This window comes from Prionailurus bengalensis, chromosome B4 (assembly GCF_016509475.1).
Source record: "Prionailurus bengalensis isolate Pbe53 chromosome B4, Fcat_Pben_1.1_paternal_pri, whole genome shotgun sequence".
Classification (NCBI taxonomy): Eukaryota; Metazoa; Chordata; class Mammalia; order Carnivora; family Felidae; genus Prionailurus; species Prionailurus bengalensis.
The window spans coordinates 34,311,273-34,333,959 of record NC_057358.1 but is presented as its reverse complement, the minus strand read 5'-3'; the positions used below and the strand labels follow the sequence as shown (position 1 = coordinate 34,333,959).

Sequence of the window (22,687 nt, the reverse complement as noted above, 5' to 3'; positions counted from 1 at the left end):
CCAGGCTGGCAGTACAAATCTAAATTCGTGGACCCAGTGCAAAATCTGTCACAGTGACTTTTATGTTACCTGATTGTTCACTGGTGTCAGAAACATTCACAAAATCACCCTGGGAGATTAGGGTGTCCCTCCTCACACAGAACCCTAACCCTTATAAGGCTACAGGGGGAATTTGTGTCTTAATTTTGTTTTCTCCCTGCTCTTGTTGGAAATGATACAGAAACTACACTCTCTCACATTTCCTCATATACTGGGAAATAAGGATGAAACCATCTGAAGTGGTGGCTGGTCTAAAATAGAACCACCGTCCAGCCCAGAGAGTTTCTCTCTGTGGGACAAAGCCTGGGTCGCGGGCCCTGCTTCCTTTTGGAATGTATTAGGCTGCATCTGGACCCCAATGACTTGAGCAGGGCTGGTCATAACACAGTAAATAATCACCGTGGGTATTAATCCACTCTTTCCATCATGCTTTGAGCTCAAGTTCCCATATGAGTTGTTGGCTTAGTAGCCTGAAAAGCAGGCAGAGCACATACCATGCAAATTGAGTGCCATTTTGGCTTTCACCTGCCTTAGGGACTTCCTCACTGCTCTAGTCAAGCTGGACAATGTGATCTGGTATCTGTGGGAGAAGGACTTTGGCCTGTGTTTAGGATTAGGATGTCACTCCCAGCCTAGAACCCAATCTAGGGATTAAAGATTTATTAGGGCTAGATAAAAGGCCCTACAGTTTGTAAAAGGCCTTTCTTTGCTTATTATAAGGTGCCTGGGACCACAAATTTGGGCTCTCCCCCTCTTTAGCTCCTCAGTTCATTTGCCTTAGTAGACTCTGCTTGACTAGGCTCACATTTTTACACCTTTTACAGAGATTTCTCATTCTCTGCACTAAGCACTTTGCAAGCATTGCAGCTGTACATGGAAAAGGACCCTCTTGCTTTGGAGACCAAAGAAAGAAGTTTCCAAGCCACTGTTAGGGCTAGGTGGCTTTTGCCCCTCTACCATCTAGCCCCCAAGAGACTCTACTATGGCTTCCTACTAGCAAAGAATCTGCTTCTGAAGCAGGTGATGAAGGAATAAAGACAACTACCTGTGTCAGGCACCGTGACAGGTATGCTACACACACTGGCCAGTGACTGTCACAACACTCTTGTCAAAACTATTATTACTGGGGCGCCTGGGTGGCGCAGTCGGTTGGGCGTCCGACTTCAGCCAGGTCACGATCTCGCGGTCTGGGAGTTCGAGCCCCGCGTCAGGCTCTGGGCTGATGGCTCAGAGCCTGGAGCCAGTTTCCGATTCTGTGTCTCCCTCTCTCTCTGCCCCTCCCCCGTTCATGCTCTGCCTCTCTCTGTCCCAAAAATAAATAAACGTTGAAAAAAAAATTAAAAAAAAAAAAAAAACTATTATTACTATTATTACACTGAGGGTCCTGAGTCTCTGTGATGTTAAGTAATATGCCCAAAGGTTCAAATAAGGCAGATCCAAGACTAAACCCAGGGCTGTGTTACTCTGCAGCTTGGGCTCCTTCCATTAAACTATGTAGGGTAGAATTGTTAACAGCCCCTTACTCATGAACTATTTATTCTTCAATTGGGGTAACTGTATTTTTATGTGGGCACAGAGAAAAGTAGGTTATGTGGATTCAAGGGGAAGCTCTGTTGCTCTGGAGACATTTAATTACCAAGAGTTGAGAAATTCTGTGCTAAATATTACATGACAGAAGCCAAGAAGGGAAAAACCCAACAGGGACCAAATCAGAACAGTGTCAGAAAATAAAACACCTGCATGGGAATGGGGGCTCATGCAGACTGGAATGCTGTCTCTCAGGAATGCCGAGGGCACTTGCCCTCCCTTCATCAGGGTACTGAGGGGCCCTTTATCCACCACAGCTCTTTGCTCTTCATCTGTGTGATTCCATGGAACTTTTACCCTTAAGTCTGTTTTCTAATGTTAAATTATTCTTCCTGTTATTATTACAGTATCTCCCAAAGGTGCCTTTTGGCAGATGGAAGTCCTGGTACACGTCATTATATGTGGCCAAGGCAAAAAGGTTTGTTTTAAGGTATATACCTGACTCTTCCTTACAAAAATTCTTACCAGTGCATCATATAGCTCTCTTGATAATATATTTTTCATGTGTTGTACTGTCTCACAGATAAAACTCAACTTGATCCTTAATAGTCAACTGGGTCACCTTACTAAAATAGCTACCTCTTTGGTGTTGGAAGTTGTGAGCATTTCTAAAGCACAGGGGTCTGGTTGTGTTTTCTCTTAAGTCTCATGAGAGCTGTGCTCTAGCTAATATTCTACCTTCCTTATCTGGCTGTCCACTTTCACATACCTGAGGGTGAAATATCAGAAGGGGGTAACTGTTGTGCAATGGGCCTTGAGCAAACTATTTTCACGTATTAGTTTATGTATATGCCTCACCACCCAGGAGATTCTGTACATTTAACTATATATAATCCATCAAATCAATCCAATGTGGAGCTGATCTCCGAAATCATAAAAGGCAGGTAAAGAGAAGATGATTCAACAAGGTAAGTCAAGACCATCCCTTCTCTTCTACTTCTGCCTATTGCTACCTAATTCTGCCTACTGGATCCACCTCTGTCCTCTTGAAGGGCTCTTTCATGCATCTATCTCCTGTTCATGGGGCTGAATGTACCCCCAAACCAGAGGCTCTCCTAGGGAGTGGAATTATTCCAGTCATCTTTGTGTTTCTGGTGCCGACTGTTGTGTCAATAATGTGTTTTGAATAAATGACCAAGGTAAAAGTTCTAACCCTGTATCTAAACTAGAATATCAATTCACTATAATTTTAAGAAGTTAGTTGAACATACTATGGTCTCAGTTTCCTCATCTTAAATTTTTTTTTTAACATCCATTTATTATTGAGAGACAGAGCATGAGCATGGGAGGGGCAGAGAGAGGAGGAGACATAGAATCTGAGCTGTCAGCACAGAGCCTGACGCAGGGCTCAAACTCACAAACTGCAAGATCGTGACCTGAGCTGAAGTAGGATGCTTAACTGACTGAGCCACCCAGGCACCCCTCAGTTTCCTCATCTTAATGCAGAAACTTTAAGGCCTCTGTGGAGAGCCCGGAGAACAAATGGGAGATACCACCCTGTGAAAAGGGTAAGTGTACCAAGACAGCAACTGTTCCCTTAGCACCTGGGAAAGAGAAATTCCTATGAAGTTGCCAAGGTCTTAGAAGACCTTGCATTAAGACTCTGAAAAGAGACTATCTCAAATAATCTGATGTCCAAAAGTAATGACTTCATTCATTTCACAGTAGAGAGTGGGTTAGTTCTAGCAGCAGCTTAGAACTGCTTCTAGTAAGACCAGACCCAATAACAGGCCAAAAAAGAGAGGTGCAAAGGCAGAGAAGTCTGCATGCAAGGCACTCCAAGCTGATGCGCTTTTCTCAAGATGCCAGGTTTAAATTCCAATCCCTCCTACTCTACTCCAGAGCAGAGTGCCAGTGGCACTTCAGTCAAGAGTGTATCCAAACCTGGCTCTCAGGTGGCTGACACATGGCCAGTTGCTCAGCCAAGAAAGTGATTTTCAACTTCTCAGGGCTTTACCCATAATAAGACTATCAATAAGGACAAACCCACATCCCCATGAAAGCCTCTTCGAAATAGGTTCTCTCTTAAAGACACAAAATCTCAAACAGCCATCCCTTATCTAGCCAAAGATATATTTTTGGAAAGGAACTAAAATCCCGTCCAGCAATGTCTACAACTACCACTTGATACTCATATTTACAACGGTTACATCTTTGTTTTCATCTGTTAGAAGGTCATGGAGACTGCCCTGGAGAAGAAACAACAGTGCTGGGGACAGAGGCTCTAGAAGGCTGATGGAATGGGGCACACTGACCTGGACTCGGAGAGTCCTTGCTAACGAATGACGCTGTAGCACTGGCAACAGGTGGGGGCTACGGTCCTCTGGGCCCCCATAAAGTGCCCATCCATACACTGATTCCAAAAGAAAAAATCAGACCCTTCCCTCCTGCAAATGGGTCGTGAGGTGGCACTGAGGACTACAGGGGATGGCGGTTGTGGGTCAAGCCAGCAGAGATGCAGACAGTCCCTAGGACCATGTGTAACCCTAATTCTGCCTAGGATAAGGCTAACTGACACCTGCTCAGGCCTGACTTTTGGGTTAGGTGTTAACAATTTACTTTAATGTAAACTCTATCTATGATTGTTTTCACTTTCATTACTATGGTGAAAACTCCCTAGGGTATCATGGAATTAGTATGTGATTTCACATCCCATCCACGCAGGCCGAGAAAAAAGCAATGCCAAATTTAGCCAAGCACTTGCAGAGACTTAACAATGCTTCAAAAGAGCTGGCATTCGGTGAATGCAGGCCAACTCACCCCAGACCATTCCCCTAAAGACTAAAGAGAGCCAAACCCTTCTTACTGTTCTGTTCCCCTAATCTCTCCCCCCAGTCAGATCTCCCCTTCCCCTAAACCTCTGCTGGTTAGAACATATCCCAATGGGCCTTCTTGTCCTAACCCCACAGGACACACAGACCAGAGCAGGAGACCATCAGCCAGTCAGTAGAAACAGTCCTAATTCATTTTCTCACTCCAATTATTCCAGAATTTTCTGGAATTCCTACGAATGATAATATGTGATATTCCTATAAAGCTTTTAAATAAACAAGTTTCCATACATTTTAGCTTATTTGCTTTTTACAACAACCTTATGAAATAGAGAGGAGCAGGCTCTATTTTTTTTTCATTTTATAATTTCATATGTTAGGCTCCGAGAAGGTAATGACCAAAGATGACAAGGATAATAGGTTGCAGACTTGGAACTCAAATTAGAATCTTTTGTTATCAAGATCTATGCTTGTTCCATTTAGACCCAGCCCATTTCTCTGAGGCTGTGGTCTTCCCAGAAGGGTAAGCACATTCTGAGGGTGCAGGGACAATTAATTCACTGGAAAAAACACTAGACCTTCATTCTTTACAAGTTTTTTTTTTTTAATGTTTATTTTTGAGAGAGAGAGAAGCAGAGTGTGAGCAGGGGAGGGGCAGAGAGAGAGGGAGACACAGAATCCGAAGCAGGCTCCAGGCTCTGAGCTGTCAGTGCAGAGCCTGACATGGGGCTTGAACTCACGAACCGTGAGATCATGACCTGAGTTGAAGTCAGACGCTTAACTGACTGAGCCACCCAGGCACCCCTAGACCTTCATTCTTAATTTATTTTTTACCCTGCCTTCTAAAATGTTTTGTAAATGCCCAATAGCAAATGCAATGTTAGTGGGGTACCGGCATGTACATAAGTATACATATATTTTGGAATGTAGGTGTTCATAATTTTCACAGGGGGAGGCAGAAAAACTTAGAGATACTCCTGTAAGGCTCCAACATGGTCCTGTATCACCTTCATTATTCTCACACTCTTTCCTGATCTCCTACTGGGAACAATAAAATTGAGGTTAACTGCATATCAATGTCATGCCATTTCTGACTTTTTCCCTCAGGTATGATTTGGCAATAGCTGGAGACAGTTCTGGTTGTCATAGTCTGGGGAGGGGGGTGTACTGACATCTAATGGGTAGAGGCCAGGGATATTGCCAAATATCCTACAATGCACAGGACAGTCTCCACAACAAAGAGTTATCCAGCCCAAAATGTCAACAGTGATGAGCTGGAGAAGCACTGGCCTAGAATTTTTTTTTTTTCAACGTTTATTTATTTTTGGGACAGAGAGAGACAGAGCATGAATGGGGGAGGGGCAGAGAGAGAGGGAGACACAGAATCGGAAACAGGCTCCAGGCTCCGAGCCATCAGCCCAGAGCCTGATGCGGGGCTCGAACTCACGGACCGCGAGATCGTGACCTGGCTGAAGTCGGACGCTTAACCGACTGCGCCACCCAGGCGCCCTAAGCCTAGAATTTATATCAAACTATTTCTAATCTCCCACCAACAGGCCACCAGTCCACCAAATATTCTGACTGTGGCTTGACTGGACTGGGTGCATTAAGAACAAAGAGTAGTGAGCTCATGAATCTTCATCTCTGCTGCCAAGGTAAGACATCTTGACCAACGGAAATGCAATATATGAATGGCCAACTGAAAACTGCCATGCTGAACAGACAGCTCTTGGCTTGCTGCCCACAGAGAGGAAATCTAGGGAAGATGTTCAGTGCTGAGTGAGGAGCTAGTTCTCATGCACACACTGAGCAGATGTACAAGTCGTTGCATGAGACACCGGGACTTTCATCACCCTATGGTACACCTCCACTTACAAAAGATGACCTTGCTCACCCTCAGCAATGCCACTCAAGGACAACTTACCCATACCCCCATACTGTCCACACTTATCTTACGTGTGAGCCCCACGATTAGGCCAAAGTAGGAATTAAAGGAGACTTCTCCTTTCACTCACTTTTAGCTAGGATAGTCTGTGACAGACACATTATGGCAGGACCTCTCAGTAAACCCAGGGAGAAAACTAGGCTTGAAGACACAATGTGGCAAAACGTATCTTCTTTCTCTTTTTCCACTTTCCAAAAACATCTTATCTGTGAGCTCTAGGAGCTCCCTATCCTGTCATGCCTTTCCAAAGCTGTGTCCAAATGTGTTCAGGACACTTCTTGAAATCAGTTCTGTGCCTGCACCAAATTTTAACCAACAGGGCAAAACCAAAATTGTTCACCCGAAATGATATGCATATTTAGTCCAAAGATTTAAAAGTCAGTCATTTGACATGTGAGTTGAGTCCAAAGTAGCCCAAACTTGTGCAGGTAAGAACATCCATGTTTCTCTGACATCACAGGTGACTCTATTCAAACTGTCGGTACAAAAGAGGCATAGAATCATCTCTCTCTTCCCTCATACCCAAACTCTACCCAGGGCCAGGGCAAGGTAATTTCCTATGAGGACTGTGAATGATAGCTGTAAAAGCAGTAAGAATGAAAATGTCAGTTCAACCATCCTGGAGCGTTTTAAAGAAGTATAATAAAATGAGATTGTAGAGCCAGAGGATAAGCAAAGATTTATAAGTTAGAAGCAGTTTCACTGGGGTCCAGGGAACAACAACAATAAACATCCCCCCCCCCCCCCCACCGCCAAACATAATTCCGTCTCCTCCAGGTTGTCAGCAAGGTATGTTCCCATTTGGAGGGACATACGCCTGTTCTGGGCTTATTTGTGCTAATACAACTTTAGGCTTGATTTTATCTGTAATGAGCAAAGACAGCTGACATGGAGAAAACAAAGAAGGAGTCCATTTCATATTATTTACAGTCAATTCAGTGATTATTATTCTCTTCCTCAATTTTTGATGTTTCCCCCCCCTCACACCTCAGTGATAAAACCTTTCTCTCTTTAATATAGTATCTTCCCAAAGGCACACTCCTAGCCCTGGGATCATGCCCAGGAAACTGGAGGATGTATATCTCTCAGAAATAATCCAAATGCACACTCATTGATTTATATAGCACATTCACACATGTTTACAAAAATCTTATTTGCGGAGCTACACATAGTGTTTTTCCCTTTCACCAAGTACTGACAAGGTGAGGTTACAGAAAACAGATGAAGGGAAGCTGTATGGCACAGTGTGTAAACAATGCTCTTGGATCTTCTGCATGGATTCTATCCTGACTCTGTGTCGACTGTTTATGTGGCCTTGACCAAGTCTGTTCGACTTCTGTGTGCCTATTTCCTCATCTGTAATATAATACTTCCCTCACAGGCTACTGTGAGGATCACATGAATGCTATACATAAAACTCCTAGACAATGCTTAGTACATATAAGTGCTAGGTTATTATCGGTTATTATTACTACTATATGTCTTCCTACATTATTTTCTATGAGTTAGTACATAGACTATGGTAAATTAACCAGTATTCATCACATGGGGGAAACAATAGGAGTTAGCTTCAAGTTTTAATCTCTTATTTTTATTTGAGTTAAAGACTTTCGCAGAGAAGGGGCTCCCTTGATTATAAATACAGACAGCTCTCTGGTGCAATATTTTCAGCAGCATGAAGGATGATTGCTAGCTATCAGCAATAAAGCAAAGCCTTTAAGACTCTGGCTGTTAACTCCTACATACTATCAATTCCCCGTTACCCCAGATGCCCAGTGCTGCCTACTTCTACAAAGCCCTTCACTGAGATTTGGATAGCCCTGGAGCCACCTTCCCTGCACCCTGTGTCCCAATGTTACTAGGCTTTTGTACCAATGCTAATTCCCCAAGAAACGTGAACCAGCTAAAAGACAGGGAAGTAGCTGGTTTAGAGTAATTCACATTAGAGTAACTCTAGGAGAGAATATTTACTTTTAAAAGAAGAACCTACTAACTCAAGTAAGTCTTTTGTTGGTAAAATGGTGGGAGGGAAACTTTATAGTTGGTGTCTCTGTTAGTTCTAAAAACAGAGAAACAATAAATAAGCTGTTGGGGCACTTGGGTGGCTCAGTTGGTTAAGCATCTGACTCTTGATTTTGGCTCAGGTCATGATCTCATGGTTCGTGAGTTCGAGCCCCACATCCCATGTCAGGCTCCAGGCCCTGCACTGACACTGAGGAACCTGCTTGAGATTCTCTCTCTGCCCCTCTCTACCACTTGTGCATGCATGTACTCCCACACTCTCACTCCCTCTCTCTCAAAATAAGTAAATAAACTTAAAAAAAAAAAGAATGAATAAGCTGTTATAATCCTATTATAATCAATATCAGCTATTCACTGGTTATCGGGTTGAGCTCAGTCTAAGAAACCCCCTATGAGTTAACTTTTAGAGACAAACTCTTCTCCCTAAGGTTCCAGATAGAGTCTACTTAATCATACTTTTTAGTTTCAGGTTTGCTTTCTGAGCAGCTACCACATGTTAAGAGGATTACCCTCTCTAGAATGTACTTTCATAGTATTCCTGGCTTTATTATAACCTTGAAAGAACATGAGAACTGAATGAAAACATATTTATTTAGGCCTTTGCCAGTGAAACCGCTCTGGTTTTGTCCTATGTTTGCTGAGGAAACCAAAACTCACTGAGGTCCTGAGTTTTCTGGTGCCTTATGTCCTTGCCTGGTAGTGGTGGTCTTTAGTAACTGAACTTGGGGCCCTTACCCTTTTAGCTGAGTTCATCTTTTTCAGGGACTTGGCTTTAGTAGAGGCCCAGTAATACTAGGACACAGGGTACAGGGAAGGGAGCTTTTGAAGCTTAGAGAGGCAGAGAGCCCTGGGTGTAAAGTTCTTCTGGTAACAGGTGACTTACTATGAAATAATTACTAAAGGCCTACAATCCCAGGCAAGCACCTAAAAGAAATCAGGCTATACTATGAAACAGTGACAAAATGGAAATAATCCTGATATTTTACAAAAATACAGAATAAGGAATTCAATCACTTAATAGGCACATTTGGAACAGTTTCATATGATTAATGTACAATCACAACAAGCTAGGTAAGAAAGAATAGAGGTGAAGAAAACATACGAGGCCAATAGAAATTCTGACTCAGTTGTAAAAATTTTTCTACTAATTATCCTAGGATGGCCCCAGGAGACTCTGTTCTATAGGAAGGCAGAGCTGGGGTCCTGGACTCCCTTTCTGTTGAAATGTGTTCTAAAACTCCCCCTTTTATGCCAATGAGGGGCCCCTGTGAAGGGTGTGAGCCTTCTTCATATTTTGGGAGCTCTCGGACTATACTTGTGCGTACAGGTTGGGAGGAAAAGAACAACATCAAAGCAAGGCAAGGTCGAGTTTAGTTAGCTTGAGTTAGGGTTTGGGCGCTGGCAGTGACTCAACCTTTTGCCCATTGTCTTTCCTGGAGGCCCATAAAAATGCCTCAGAAATAATTCAAAATGTTCATAAACTACGCAAAGCTACGTGGAAGCTGACCCACAGGAAGTAAAAAAGGAAACAGTGTGCATGTGGCTAGTGAAACCTGGAAGTAATTGAAGGAGAGTCACTTCTGCTGGAGCCCCGCCTCTCTTCTCAGGCATATGGAAGGTGTTTCTGCGCAAAAGCCTACCCCGTCCAGAATGTAAGTGTTGAAGAGACAAGGAGCAATTGTGAAGAAAGAGCTATCAGGAGCCAACACACACAGCCGAGAATTATGGGCAGTGACGAGACAGAGAGAGGAACACAGCCCCATGGCCTAACCTAGGCAGGGAGTGCCAATTTGACTTCCCTCCCTCTCATTTCATTATGACTAATCTACTTGTTGGCACTTGCTGGATGCTTGGCTGGGTGTGAGTTTCAAGGTAAGGACTGGTTTTGGAGTCTCCATGAGGTTTTGGAGCCTTGAGAAAGGGACTGGGATTCAGGGAGGATTCTTCCTGAAATCTCTGTCTGGCTGCTATATTTAAGACAGGCCCACATGGGCATTTTTCTTCTATTTGTACGTCAAGGGGGACACTTGTGGGACCTGGGTCTGACATGGCATCATTTTGCCCTATTTTTCAGTATGAAAATAGAGTGGCCCATTTTCATTGCTTGTACTGCTTCCACATCTACACCAGAGGATCCCTCATAGGGAGTATCTAAATTAGGGACATCTTCAGGGAATTTATGAGAAAAAAGAGAATGGATTTCAAGAAGTTTCAGAAAGAAACTGAGACCCAAAGGGAATTATTCAGGGTCTTCACAATGGGTGGCACGGAATCACATCAGGTGTCAACATCTTCTTGTTAGATGCCTTAGGACACTGTTCTGAACAATGTTGGCTCTCCTCCCCTTTATTACTGGGGCATGGAAAAGGCAACAGAGGCAAAGGTCAAAAATTTGAAAATTATATACATATATTTATCCTTACTGATTCTTAGTCAATTTATTAATTGTTGCTTATTGCATCCCTCACATCCCAATTCTTTTTCTCCCAGCCTTTTTCAGGCACCAGGATAGGGACTGACTCATTTCAAAGAAAGGGGAACAACAGATCATAGACTTGGAGGTGGGGGTGGGAATGAGCAGGCCAAGAGAGGCCACTCAAACTCTCTGTGGGGATAAATTCTGAACCAGCCATGCTCTGAGGATTACAAACAACGGTGTTCTGACAGAACTTTAGGCTCCCTGACAGGGCAGTCTGGTAATCTAGAATGCCAGGAGAACCCAGCACTGTGCTTCTCTACTCTGTGGGTAAACCTAAGAACTCTAGGTCCTAAGCAGACTGCTTCAGAGTAGAGGAGGCCAGGAAGGCCTTCTTAACAACAGACACCCAATTCCCTAGAGCCCAGTGGGAGCAGACTTGGTGCTGAGTGCTCCCTCACCAGCTGCCCTCTTTTGGCCCAATTTAGCACCAAAGGTGGGCTGTGCCACTGTGGTCCGTATGCCAACACTGCATAAGAGGCCATCACTGCTATGGTCACAGCAATGTGTGTGAGAAGGGCCCAGGTTCATTTCTCCAGGCTTGAGAGTGAGTGGCCAAGCAGAACTGGATATCCTAGCTTAGTGTCTAGGCCACAGCAAAGACAGAATGAGAGAGACATCAGCTGGGGAGAACAGAACAAGAACCTTCAAAGTCACCAGGAGTGAGGTCACTGTGCCTTAGGCAAAAGCCTCAAAGCCGAGGAGAGAAACATAACTACCCCAGTTCCCTATAGCAGTCTGCTAGAGTCAGGAACAGGAAAGGCAGGCACCTGGCTCTGTGTCTCCATGGCAGACATGGGCTCAGTATGTGTTTCTATCCCTCCATCTGCTCTAGTCCTCAAGTCCCTCATGCTGGCTGACTGTGGGGCACAGGTGGTGTCTTTCCGCTCTTTTCTATCTGCAGCTGCTACAGAAAAAAATGTCTTCCACATCCCCCGTGAATAGAGGCCCTTCTGTTAACGGCAATCTATATTTTAGGTGTAAACAGCCCATTTCCCCATTTTAATACATCTACACTCTCTCCTGATCCCACCCCAGAACTGATAGTCCTGAGGCACAATGGCTTTCAGGCCCACTCCTGAGACCTGAAAAGCTAATCCCTTTCCCACCCTCCAAACAGGAAAAAGGGAAGGAAAAGAAAAACTCAGAAACCTGAAGATTGTTTGGAATTTATTCTCTTAAATAAGAATGGTAACATTCGTTAAAAAAAAATTAAAAGCACAACACCTTAGTTTCACAGTAACGGCAAAAACAAAGTTACACAATGAAATTAAAAAACTCACAAAGAAACACACCAAAAACTCACATCACAGATTAAAAACAAGGGCAAAAATAAAGGCTTTAGGGAAGGCCAGAAGCGGACAGGTGATGCATTCCTTGGCACAGTTCGTCCTCCCTTGCTCTGGCATCTCTGTACCACTGCCATGGGAACCTGGCTTGCTGCCATCCCCCCACCTCCACCCCAAGCCGAATGGCCCAGGAAAAAGGGAACCCCTTAATTCACTGATCAGGACTTCAAGGCCATGCTGCAGCCCCTTTAGGAGGGACTGAAAACAGTCCACTGCCCGAAAGACACCAAACACCGAGACAATAGGGAAGCTACAATAACTAACCCAATGTAACTGATACACAAGCCTAGAAGCAAAACAGAGGTAAGGTGGGGGGTTTGGTCTTCTGTGGCATTTCGCAAGCAACAGAACCCTTGCTTTCCTAGTCTGCTCCCAAATCAACTTTCCGAGGTTGGGAGTGTGTGCTGCTCATTTTCTGAGACATCCACGCCCCGCACCGCCCCCCCCCCCCCAAGTCTCCACCTCCACAGGTGTGCTGGTTGCTCTATTCCCGTAAATCTTGACCCTAACTCTAACCCAGGCCAGTGGCATGGTTCCCCAGTGTAAAAAAGCTCCCTTGATTTCCAGAACCAAGGAACAAGAAGCTTCAGAAACAGCTTCATTATTATTATTATTATTATTATTATTATTAGTTAGGACACAATATATAACTATCTACTTGTATATATGAAATTAAATCTACATAAATATACATGTGTATGTGTATAAATATTTACACATCACCATCAAACTAAGACTTGTGGGGGAGGGCTGGGGAGTTCAGCTGGACTGTAAGATTCTCTTTGCTCTACTAAGAAGTTACCCAGACACGCCTACAAGGGAAGGGAGCCTGGGAAGCAGTGAGATTTCCTAACTTTGTCTTGACAGGCAGGAACCCCAGGAGTGCATGGAATCCCTCATACTGCATGGCTATTCTAGCCGGTGTGGGAAGTGCCTGCATTTCCTAATGGCCCATGTGGCATCCAAACTATGGAATCTAATGGTGATCATGCAAGGGTTGTCTAGGGACAGGGAGCAGGCACCCGCCACTTGCAATCTGCTAGGCAGCTTTTAAAATTAACACTATCTTTTCCATCCCATCTCTGTGGCCTGTACTAGAAGAAAAAAGCTCTTCTCTTACCTTATGATTCCCATAGCCTTTATGATTCATTTTTGATTGTCTTCTATATGCTATATGAACTGTAAAGGGAATTCCTCTCACAAAGAAAGGATCCAAAAAACCTGCAGTTGAGGGTCTTGTATTCAAGGGGAAGATAACTCATTTAGGGTTTTTCTTTCTCTACCTGTTGTTGTCCCACTTTTTCTTAAAGTCAGGGCAGGTGCTAGGAGGCCAGGGTAAGAAAATCTGTGCCAGGTCCACTAATCTATTCAGTGTAAGAAGCTTAGAAACAAAGCATTTACAGATGTGGGGAACAGAAAAGAGGGTTTCTATGTTAAAAGCACATTATAAACAACAGCACTGTAAACAATGTCCTCCTCCAAACACTAAATTAGCAGCAGTTACAGGTTAGGTTACCAGAGAAAGACAACACTGCAAAGCAGGCTGAAAGCAGGTTCTCTTAACTTGTGGGTGGTTTGGTTTTTTGGCAACGGCAGTAATTTTGGCATAACGGGAAAAGAACATAAGGGAAAAGAGGGTAATGCCACATATACAGAGGTGGCACAGGGCAAAAGCACAGCAGGTCAAGTGCCAGTCATAGCTTTTTCAGCTCTGTTTCCTGGGAGATGGGAATCTAGGAGGATGGTTTATTTATACACAGTGGAATCAAGTTCATTCATTTATAGTCTTTTCTTGTCTAGTGTGCAGGAGAGGAGATGTACCATGGGTCTGGGTTAATGACTGTTATTCATGACACATATTCTGGAACCCTGAAATACCTGAGTTTTTCTGAAGCTTTTCAAAAGGAAATTCTAGTTAAGCTTTAGTTTGAGATTTAAAGAAAGATATCCCTATCAAAGGAAAAAAAGAAATCTACTTCATGCCAACTCTAAACTACCACCCATAATTCCATTCCTTTTCTACAGAGGCTAGCAAAGATCAGACACCTCCTAGGGGAAGTGCTGGAGCTCTGGAGCACGTTCAGACTCAGAGCTGTAACTTCCCAAACCCTGAGTCTCCAGTGGCATCAGCCCCAAGCTCTAGTGTTCCCACTGCCCTACAGAGTACCTTAAAGTGGGGGGACAGTGCCTGCCTCATTCATTTTAGGAGCTCAGATGGTGATTCCTTTGGGATGCCACATCTTGAACCCCTTGTGCTAGAACATGTAAGTCATGTTCAGAATCAAGAACCACAGGGGCTGAGACATCCTCAGGGCTTTGATTTTTTTTTCGCATTGCCAACTCTCATCTCCTTGCTTTGTAGAATATTCTTTTCCTTCTCTATGGAAGCTTTAATTCATTAGAACTGCTAAAAACCTGAGATCCATTATGCTTCCACACTAGACAGTAAGAATGGCAAAGTGAACCACATGGGAAAGTGAACAAACTTGGCTTGTTCAGAAATGACCTGAACTTCATTGTGTTTCTTTTTGAAGAATGTTCTCCACTCGATACCCCAAAACCAAGTTCATTTCCTTGAGCTGTTTTACCGAATAGCCAAGTTCCTTGGAAAGTCCATCTCTGCTGGACGAGGCCCAGACTGATGAGGTGGAGCTCTCACTTGGTCAAGTGCATATTCTAGGGCTCAGAGCTGACCTCTCTGTCTAGATCCCTTTGGTAATTTTTCTCTGCCAGCACTTCCCTCTGGTGCTCTGAGAGTGTCAATTGCAAAAGGCTGCCAGCATTTCAGGGGAAAGACAAATTATAAAGGGTTTCAAGGCTATAGAAGGTTTCAAAGTCATTCGTGGCTTAAACATTCCTATAAAATGTTGGTCCAATTGGCAGGGCACTTAAAAAGCTTCCCTGGATTATAATAAGGGCATACATAGGAGGAGAGGCCGAATTTTACCTAGCTCAGCTGGGGTTTGCAGGGTCTCGGCTTCTAAATCCCTGCCCTCTCTGGGTATATTCTCCCTTTCTCCAGTTCTTAAGCACAGGGAAGGAAGCAACTCTGAAAATCTCTCATTTGAAAGTGGAGTGGATAATCCTTCTCTTTTCCAATTTGGAAATTTCACTACCAACTCCTTCTCCATAGTTTCTAGCATTAGCTGATAATCTTTAGTTTTTATATGGTAATTTTCATGAGTTTGTAAATGGCTGCTTGAGATATATCTGCTGTGAAAGACAGAAAAAGTGTGAGATATAGGAACATGGCCCTGTTGACTTCCTCTCTCACCTACACAATGACCCTGGGCTGTGTCTAGTCTGGGGCTGTAATGAGGGCATCAGGACCACTCCACAGTTTGTGGTACACATCTCACAGGCTGGCTTGACATATAGCAAAGAGACTCAATTTTAAGGGTCAATTTTAAACTACAATTTTAAACTACAATTCCTCACAACAAACCTAATGTCCACGAGCCATGAGCTAAAACCAGAATAAATGTGTTTTTTAGAGGCAGGGATAGTGTCATTCACCTCCTGACATAAGGAAATGATTAGTTGAAATGGAACAAATTAGGGTTTGGTTCCATTAGAAGTTCAAATGCCCCAAAGTGATCAGGACAGGGCATGTCCTTTAGTGGGTTACAGGTCAAATAGAAGAGCCATGTCAGCTTATCTAGATACCTAAGTAGGGAGTGGGATGCAAAAATTTCAAGTTTGGGTGAACATAAATCCAGATCGTCGGGTCTTATTGCAATTCCATGCTCTGTCAAAGGAGTCCAAGACAAGAAGGCCCTGTGACTCTAGATTCTCACTCGGGTCAGTGATAAAAGCAGCCTATTCAGAATTTCTGTCTACCTGGATGGGGGCTAGACCAACCACCCCAGTGTGTCTGATCGGTGTGGGCAGGCCCCAGGGCTATAGCAACAGTACTTTGAGATTCTGAATAGACATTACTGAAGCTTGGGTGATCCCACTTACTAGATGGTGCCCCTACTGGCTCACGGTCTGCCAATGAAACTCCCCTCTGATTTGTACCAGCACCTCCGACAGGCCATAGAGAAAGGGGACTCCAAATGCAAGCAGCTGGCACATGAAAAAGGAGTCCAAAGGGTTTTGGGTCACTTGATGCCCAATCGAAGAAATGTTGCTTTGGAGGTGCTGGCTCATCCCCTTGGCCTTGTCACAGAGGCCAAGAGAGTGACGCGCCACCCAGCCAAACAAGGAAGTGAGGCTACCTGGGGTTCTCTCAGCAGGGCTGGCAACGGCGCTGGCCCGTCCATTTGTGTCCACAGTGGGGCCATCCTGCAGGGGTTCTCTGGCCTCCTAGGAAAGTCCACAAGAAAAAGAAGAGTGACTGACTGAAGCACTCAAATCTCAGGAGGCGGTGACACCTGCCTGGCTGGTTTACTGCGCTCACCTGTCAATCCAGGCTGTATGTCTCACAGTATTAAAAAAAAAACAGGACATATTTCATGTAGAAATCACCAAGAGTCAAAATCTAGGTCTACCTTGGAATACCTTTCCTTTTCCCACAAGTCCCACTACAGTCAACAAAAACCTCTCAAGGATGTGTTAGCCTGCATGCTGACAAGGTAATATCATGTAGCAAAGGGAATACCTGGTTTATCTTGATAAAGACAGGTGGAGAAGCTAGTTACTCTCATTTAAAAAAAAAAAAAAAAAGAAGGAAAAAAGGTACTTAGTAAGGTAATTCACAGAAATAAAGAAAGTGCAGATTATTTACAGCCACGTTCCTTTTCAGGGTGTCCATCTCTCAGAAAGAGGTTTATTTACAATGACAAAAGTCTTTTATATGAGTGAGCAGGAGGGAGGGTCTAATATAGTCTCTCAAATCCAACTCTGGTGGTGTGTGGAACATTACCTTAGTGAAATGCAACATTAGATTATACTTGAAGAGTTGGTTTCCTTCCCAAATGGACTACGACCATCTCTCAGGCCATTCCCACCCAAAGGAAAGGCAATTTAGTGGCCTTTCAGCAGGCCCTGCTGGCCACACCTTCACCTGTCACTGTGCAGAAATGTGCCTGCTGCTTCTCCCCCACTTACAGATAGATTACCATTACCTTTCCAGACAGAGGAGCCACTGCCGGTCTCTTCCTCTGTGCGGAGCCGGAGAGTCGATAACAGTAGTGTGGTTTGCAGTAGAATTTACCTGTGCAGAAGAGGCAGGAGAAAAGAAGTGAGCAAGACTCTTAATTCTGAACTTGACTCCCTCGTCTTAGCACACTCTTATCTCTCTCCTCTAGCCACAGGGTGCTGTCACCACTGCCCAGGGTTCTTGTCCAAGGAGGCCAAGCCCTCCCTATAAACTTTGATTTCAGCCCTCCTCTCCCTTTTGCCCGAAGGGGGAGGGGGTTTCTTTTGGATATGTGAAGGCCATTGAGCGATCACCCAATCAGCGCCCAGAGCAAAGACGTGAAGCCTGCATGGCAGGGCCAGCAAACAAAGTGGCAGTGTGTGTAGAACAAAGATGTGGTCACATGGAAAGCTGGGAGTAACATTTCTGGGGAAACCAGAATGAACATAAGCGCAGGGTGGAGGCGTGAAGACTGCAGGGGGTGGGGCGGCATTGAGCACTGGCTTTGACAGGACCCCTTCTGCTGCTCCCCTCTCCCACAACTATCCACAAGCCAGCCTTATGACCCCTTAGTGGGTGGGATCAGCATTAAAAACCAATACAAAATGAAACCAAACAATCCTGCAATGGACTATGAATAGAATGAAGCACAACAAAATGCATTAAAGTGCACAGTGGCATACTTAGAGTTAAGTATCAGTCCTTACAGCTTTTAGTTGTGTTTATAGGTGTTTACTGGGTCCTAAACATTTTCTTTTGCAGGTGTGGCCCAAAATTTGAAAAACAGATCCTGGCTTTTCCCATGACACCGGTAGTGGGAGTCAGTCACAAAAGGTCATTTTTTTTTTTAAACCTTCCCTTACTCCCACTTTAAAAGAGCCAAGGCTTTTGAAAATTAAAGGACAGACCATACTATAGAAACTGTTGAAACAGGAGTAATCCCACTTATCCTTTTCATTTGCAAAGGGTACTCCTCTGACAAAACAAACTTTTCTGCTCTCAAAGTTAACATAAGAGAACCTAACCAGAAAAACAATAAAAAAGAACAATGAAAACTAAGAGCCAGCTTTTTGAAACAATAAACCAAATGGACAAACCTTTACTATACTATACTTTACTATACTAATTCAGAAAAACAGAAGACTCAAAAAAAAAAATCAGAAATGAAAGAGGAGACATTACAACTGATACCATAGAAATAGGATCATGAGAAGCTACTATGTATAATTATACACCAAAAAGCTGGATAACCTAGAAGAAATGAACAAAGACCGAAAAATATATATCATACCAAGACTGAATCAGGAAGAAAGAGAAAATCTAAACAGACCAATACTGAGCAAGGAGACTGAATCAGTAATCAAAACTCTCCCCAAACAGAAAAGTCCAGGAGCAGATAGTGAATTCCACTAAACATTTATTTATTTTAATTTTTTATTAAAAAATTTTTTTAAATGTTTATTTTTCAGAGAGAGGAGAGAGTGAGCGAGCATGTGTGCGTGCACCTGAGTCAGGAGGGGCAGAGACAGAAGGAGACACAGAATCCCAACCAGGCTCCAGGCTCTGAGCTATCAGCACAAAGCCTGCCACGGGGCCACTAACCATGAGATCACGACCTGAGCCCAAGTCGGACGCTCAACTGACTGAGCCATCCAGGCAGGCGCCACCCCCCGCCCCCCGCCCCCCGCCCAATATTTATAGAAGAATTAACAGCAATCCTTCTCAAACTATTCCAAAAAACTAAACAGGAGGAAATACCCCCCAAATTATTTTATGAGGCTAGCATTACTCTGATACCAAAGCCAGATAAGTATACTACAAGAAAATTACAGACCAATAACCCTGATGAATACAAATGCAAAATTCTCAACACAATATTTGCAAACCCAATTCAACAAAACAACAAAGTGGGATTTATCCCTGGGATGCAAGGATGGTTCAACATACACAAATCAATAAAGGTGACACACCACACAAACAAAGTGAAAGATAAAAATCATATGATCTCAATAGATGCAGAAAAAGCATTTGACAAAATATAACACCCTTTCATGATAAAAACATCAACAAATTGGGTATAGAAGGAACATACCTCAATACAAGAAACATCATATACAACAAAACCACAGTCAATATCATTTCAAAGGTAAAAGGTTGAAAACTTTTTCTCTAAGATGAGGAACACAAGGATGCCCACTCTCACCACTCCTATTCAAGAAAGTACTAGTCCTAGCCAGAGTAATCAGATAAGAGGAAGAAATAAAAGACATCCAAATAAGAAAGGAAGAAATAAAAGTGTCTTTGTTTGCAGATGGTGATCTTACATATAGAAAATCCTAGACTAGATTCCACTGCCAGAGCTAATCAACAAATTAAGTAAAATTGCAAGATACAAAATCAACAATACACAGAAAGTAATTGTTTCTTTTTTTTAAAGTTTATTTACTTATTTTGAGAGAGAGAGGGAGAGAGAAAGAGAGTGAGCAGGGGACAGGCAGATAGAGAGGGAGGGAGAGAATCCTAAGCAGGCTCCACACTGTCTGCACAGAGCCTGACACAGGGTTCGATCTCACAACCTGTGAGATCATGACCTGAGCTGAAATCAAGAGACAGATGCTTAACTGAATGAGCCACGAAGGCACCCTGAAAGCAACTGTTTCTATACATTAACAACAAAACATCTGAAAAAGTAAAGAAAACAATCCCATTCACACTAGCATCAAAAACAACAAAATACTTAGGAATAAATCTAATTAAGGAAGTGAAAGACCAATACACTGAAAACTACAAGACTTTGATAAAAGAAATTTAAGACACAAACAAGGGGAGCCTGAGTGGCTCAGTCAAGCGTCCGACTCTTGGTTCCAGCTCAGGTCATGATCTCGTGGTTCGTGAGTTTGAGCATCGTGTTAGGCTCCGCACTGACAGCACAGAGCCTGCTTTGGATTCTCTCTCTCTCCCTCTCTCTGCCCCTCCCCTGCTCTTGCTCTTGTTCTCTAAATAAATAAATAGATAAATAAAAGACAATAAAAAAAGACACAAGGGAAAGATATTAATGAATTAATATTGTTAAAATGTCCATATTACCCAAACCATCTATAGATCCAATGCAATTTCTATCACAATTCCAATGGCATTTTTCACAGAAATAGAAAAAAAAAAAACTCTATAATTTGAATGGAGCTACAAGAGACACTGAATAGCTAAAGCAATCCCGAGAAAGAACAAAGTCAGAGGCATCATACTTTTTGATTTCAAACTACATCACAAAGCTACAGTAATCAACATAGTATATGGTACTGGCATAAAAACAGACACAGACCAATGGAACAGAATCAAGAACCCAGAAATAAACACCACATATACAGACAACTAATATTTGAGAAGGGAGCCAAGCATACTTGATGGGGAAAGGACAGCTCTTCCCAACAGTGATGGGAAAACTGGATAACCACATGCAGAAGAATGAAATTGACCTGTCTTATACCACTCACAAAAATGAACTTGCAATGGATTAAAAACTTAAGTGGAAGGCCTCGAACCACAAAACTCCTATATGAAAACAGGGGAAAAACTCCTTGACAGTGGTCTTGGCAGTGATTTCCTAGATATGACACCAAAAGCACAAGCAACGGAAGCAAAAACTACAGAAGTGAGATGACATCAAAGTCAAAAGTGCCTGCACAGTAAGAGAAACAATCAACAAAATGAAAAAGCAATACTTCTCCCTACAGAATGGGGAAAATATTTGCAAATCATGTATCTGACAAGGGGTTAATATCCAAATATATAAAGAACTCATACAACTCAACAGCAAAAAAGCTAACAACCTGATTAAAAAAATGGGCAGAAGAACTGAAGAGACAGTTTTCCAAAAAAGATATGCAAATGGACAGCAGGTAGATGAAAAGGTGCTCAATATTACTAGTCATTAGGGAAATGCAAATCAAAACCACAGGATATCCCCTCACACCAGTTATAATGCTACCATCAAAAAGAGAAGAATTAAGTGTTGGTAAGGCTATGAGGAAAAAGGAACCCTGATGAATTTCTGGTGGGAATGTAAATTGGCGCAGCTACTTTGGAAAACAGTGTGGCTGTCCCTCAATAAATTAAAAATAGAACTGCCATATGGTCCAAAAATTCCACTCCTGGGTATATATTCAAAGAAACGGAAAATCAGGATCTTGTGCAGTTTCTGCACTTCCATGTTCACTGCAGCATTACTCACAATAGCCAAGATATGGAAACAACCTTAAATGTCTGTCAATGAATGAATGGATAAAAAAGATGTGGTATATATACACAAGACAGTATTAGTCAGCTATGAGAAAGAAGGAAATCCTGCCATTTGTAATAACTTAGATGGACCTTGAAGGCACTTTGCTAAGTGAAGTAAGTCAGACAGTGAAAGACAAAAACTGTATAATCTCACTTATATGTGAAATCTAAAAAAAGACAAACTCAGGAGATAGCACAATGGTGGTTACCAGCGGTTAAGGGGTGGGGAACATGAGGAGATACTGGTCAAAGAGTACAAACTTTCAGTTACAAGATTAACAAGCTTGGGGAATCTAATGTACAGCATGGCGATTATAGCTAACCATGCTGTATTATATGCTTGAATGCTGCTAAGAGAATGGACCTTAAAAGTTCTTACCACAAAAAAAATTAGTAACTATGTGATAGGATGAAGGAGGTACCTAACACTATGATGATAATCATTTTACAATTTATAAAAGTATAAATCAACACACTGTACACCTTAAACTTATATAATGTTATGCATCAATTATATCTCAATAAAGCTAAGAAAAAAAGGGGAGGACCTAAAAGTCAAAGGAAATAAAAATGAGATGGACTTCTTTCTTTTTTCCCCTTTACTTGGTGCTCTGATTACATCTTTCTTCTTTTCCTTCAAAGTAACTGATTTCTCTGTACTTTTACCTGTACCCTGCTTCCCAACACAAAATCTTTTAGAAAAACACAGTTTATGGACTTTTATAAGTCAAATAATATTCATATACATAATATGTTTTCTGAAACAGAATTTCCCACTACCTTTTGGCACTTAACCAGAACTCAGAAACACTACATCTATTGTCAGGAACACTGATAGCCAAAGGACCAACAATCTCACTGCTTTTTTCTCTATGAGGGGAGACGAATCATGGGTTGTTTTTTCCAGCTTGGACAATCTGTAATAAACCATTTCACTTTTGTGAATTTTGGCTAAGAGAGAAAATGTAATTAGGAAAAGATAAAACTATTAGTCCTTGGATCGTATACTACTTTTTTGTCTGTTCTGTATTTTAATCTTCTTTATGGAACACTTCCCTCCTCCACGTGATTTTGATGGGCTATCAACCATGAGGCCTAAAATTATCCACCACAAAAATAAATATATGACCTATA

At 42.7% G+C, this 22,687-nt stretch overlaps 1 protein-coding gene across 23 annotated transcripts in view; it reads right to left on the bottom strand.

Annotated features, from left to right (window-relative positions):
• MICAL3 (microtubule associated monooxygenase, calponin and LIM domain containing 3) overlaps positions 1 to 22,687 on the bottom strand; it is a 229,304-nt gene that overhangs the window by 61,108 nt on the left and 145,509 nt on the right. For 22 of the 23 annotated variants that reach the window (XR_006294767.1, XR_006294768.1, XM_043564904.1 and 19 more), the window contains 2 exons: positions 17,259 to 17,347; positions 16,410 to 16,497 (listed from right to left, as the gene is read on the bottom strand). Coding sequence is in view for 21 of the 23 variants with exons in the window: in XM_043564904.1 (XP_043420839.1) it covers positions 16,410 to 16,497; positions 17,259 to 17,347 (177 nt within the window). In the remaining 2 variants the exon portion in view is untranslated. Of the gene's footprint in view, positions 1 to 11,657; positions 11,861 to 14,925; positions 14,932 to 16,409; positions 16,498 to 17,258; positions 17,348 to 22,687 lie in introns of those variants that run through there. The other variant, XM_043564923.1, reaches the window with a different exon arrangement.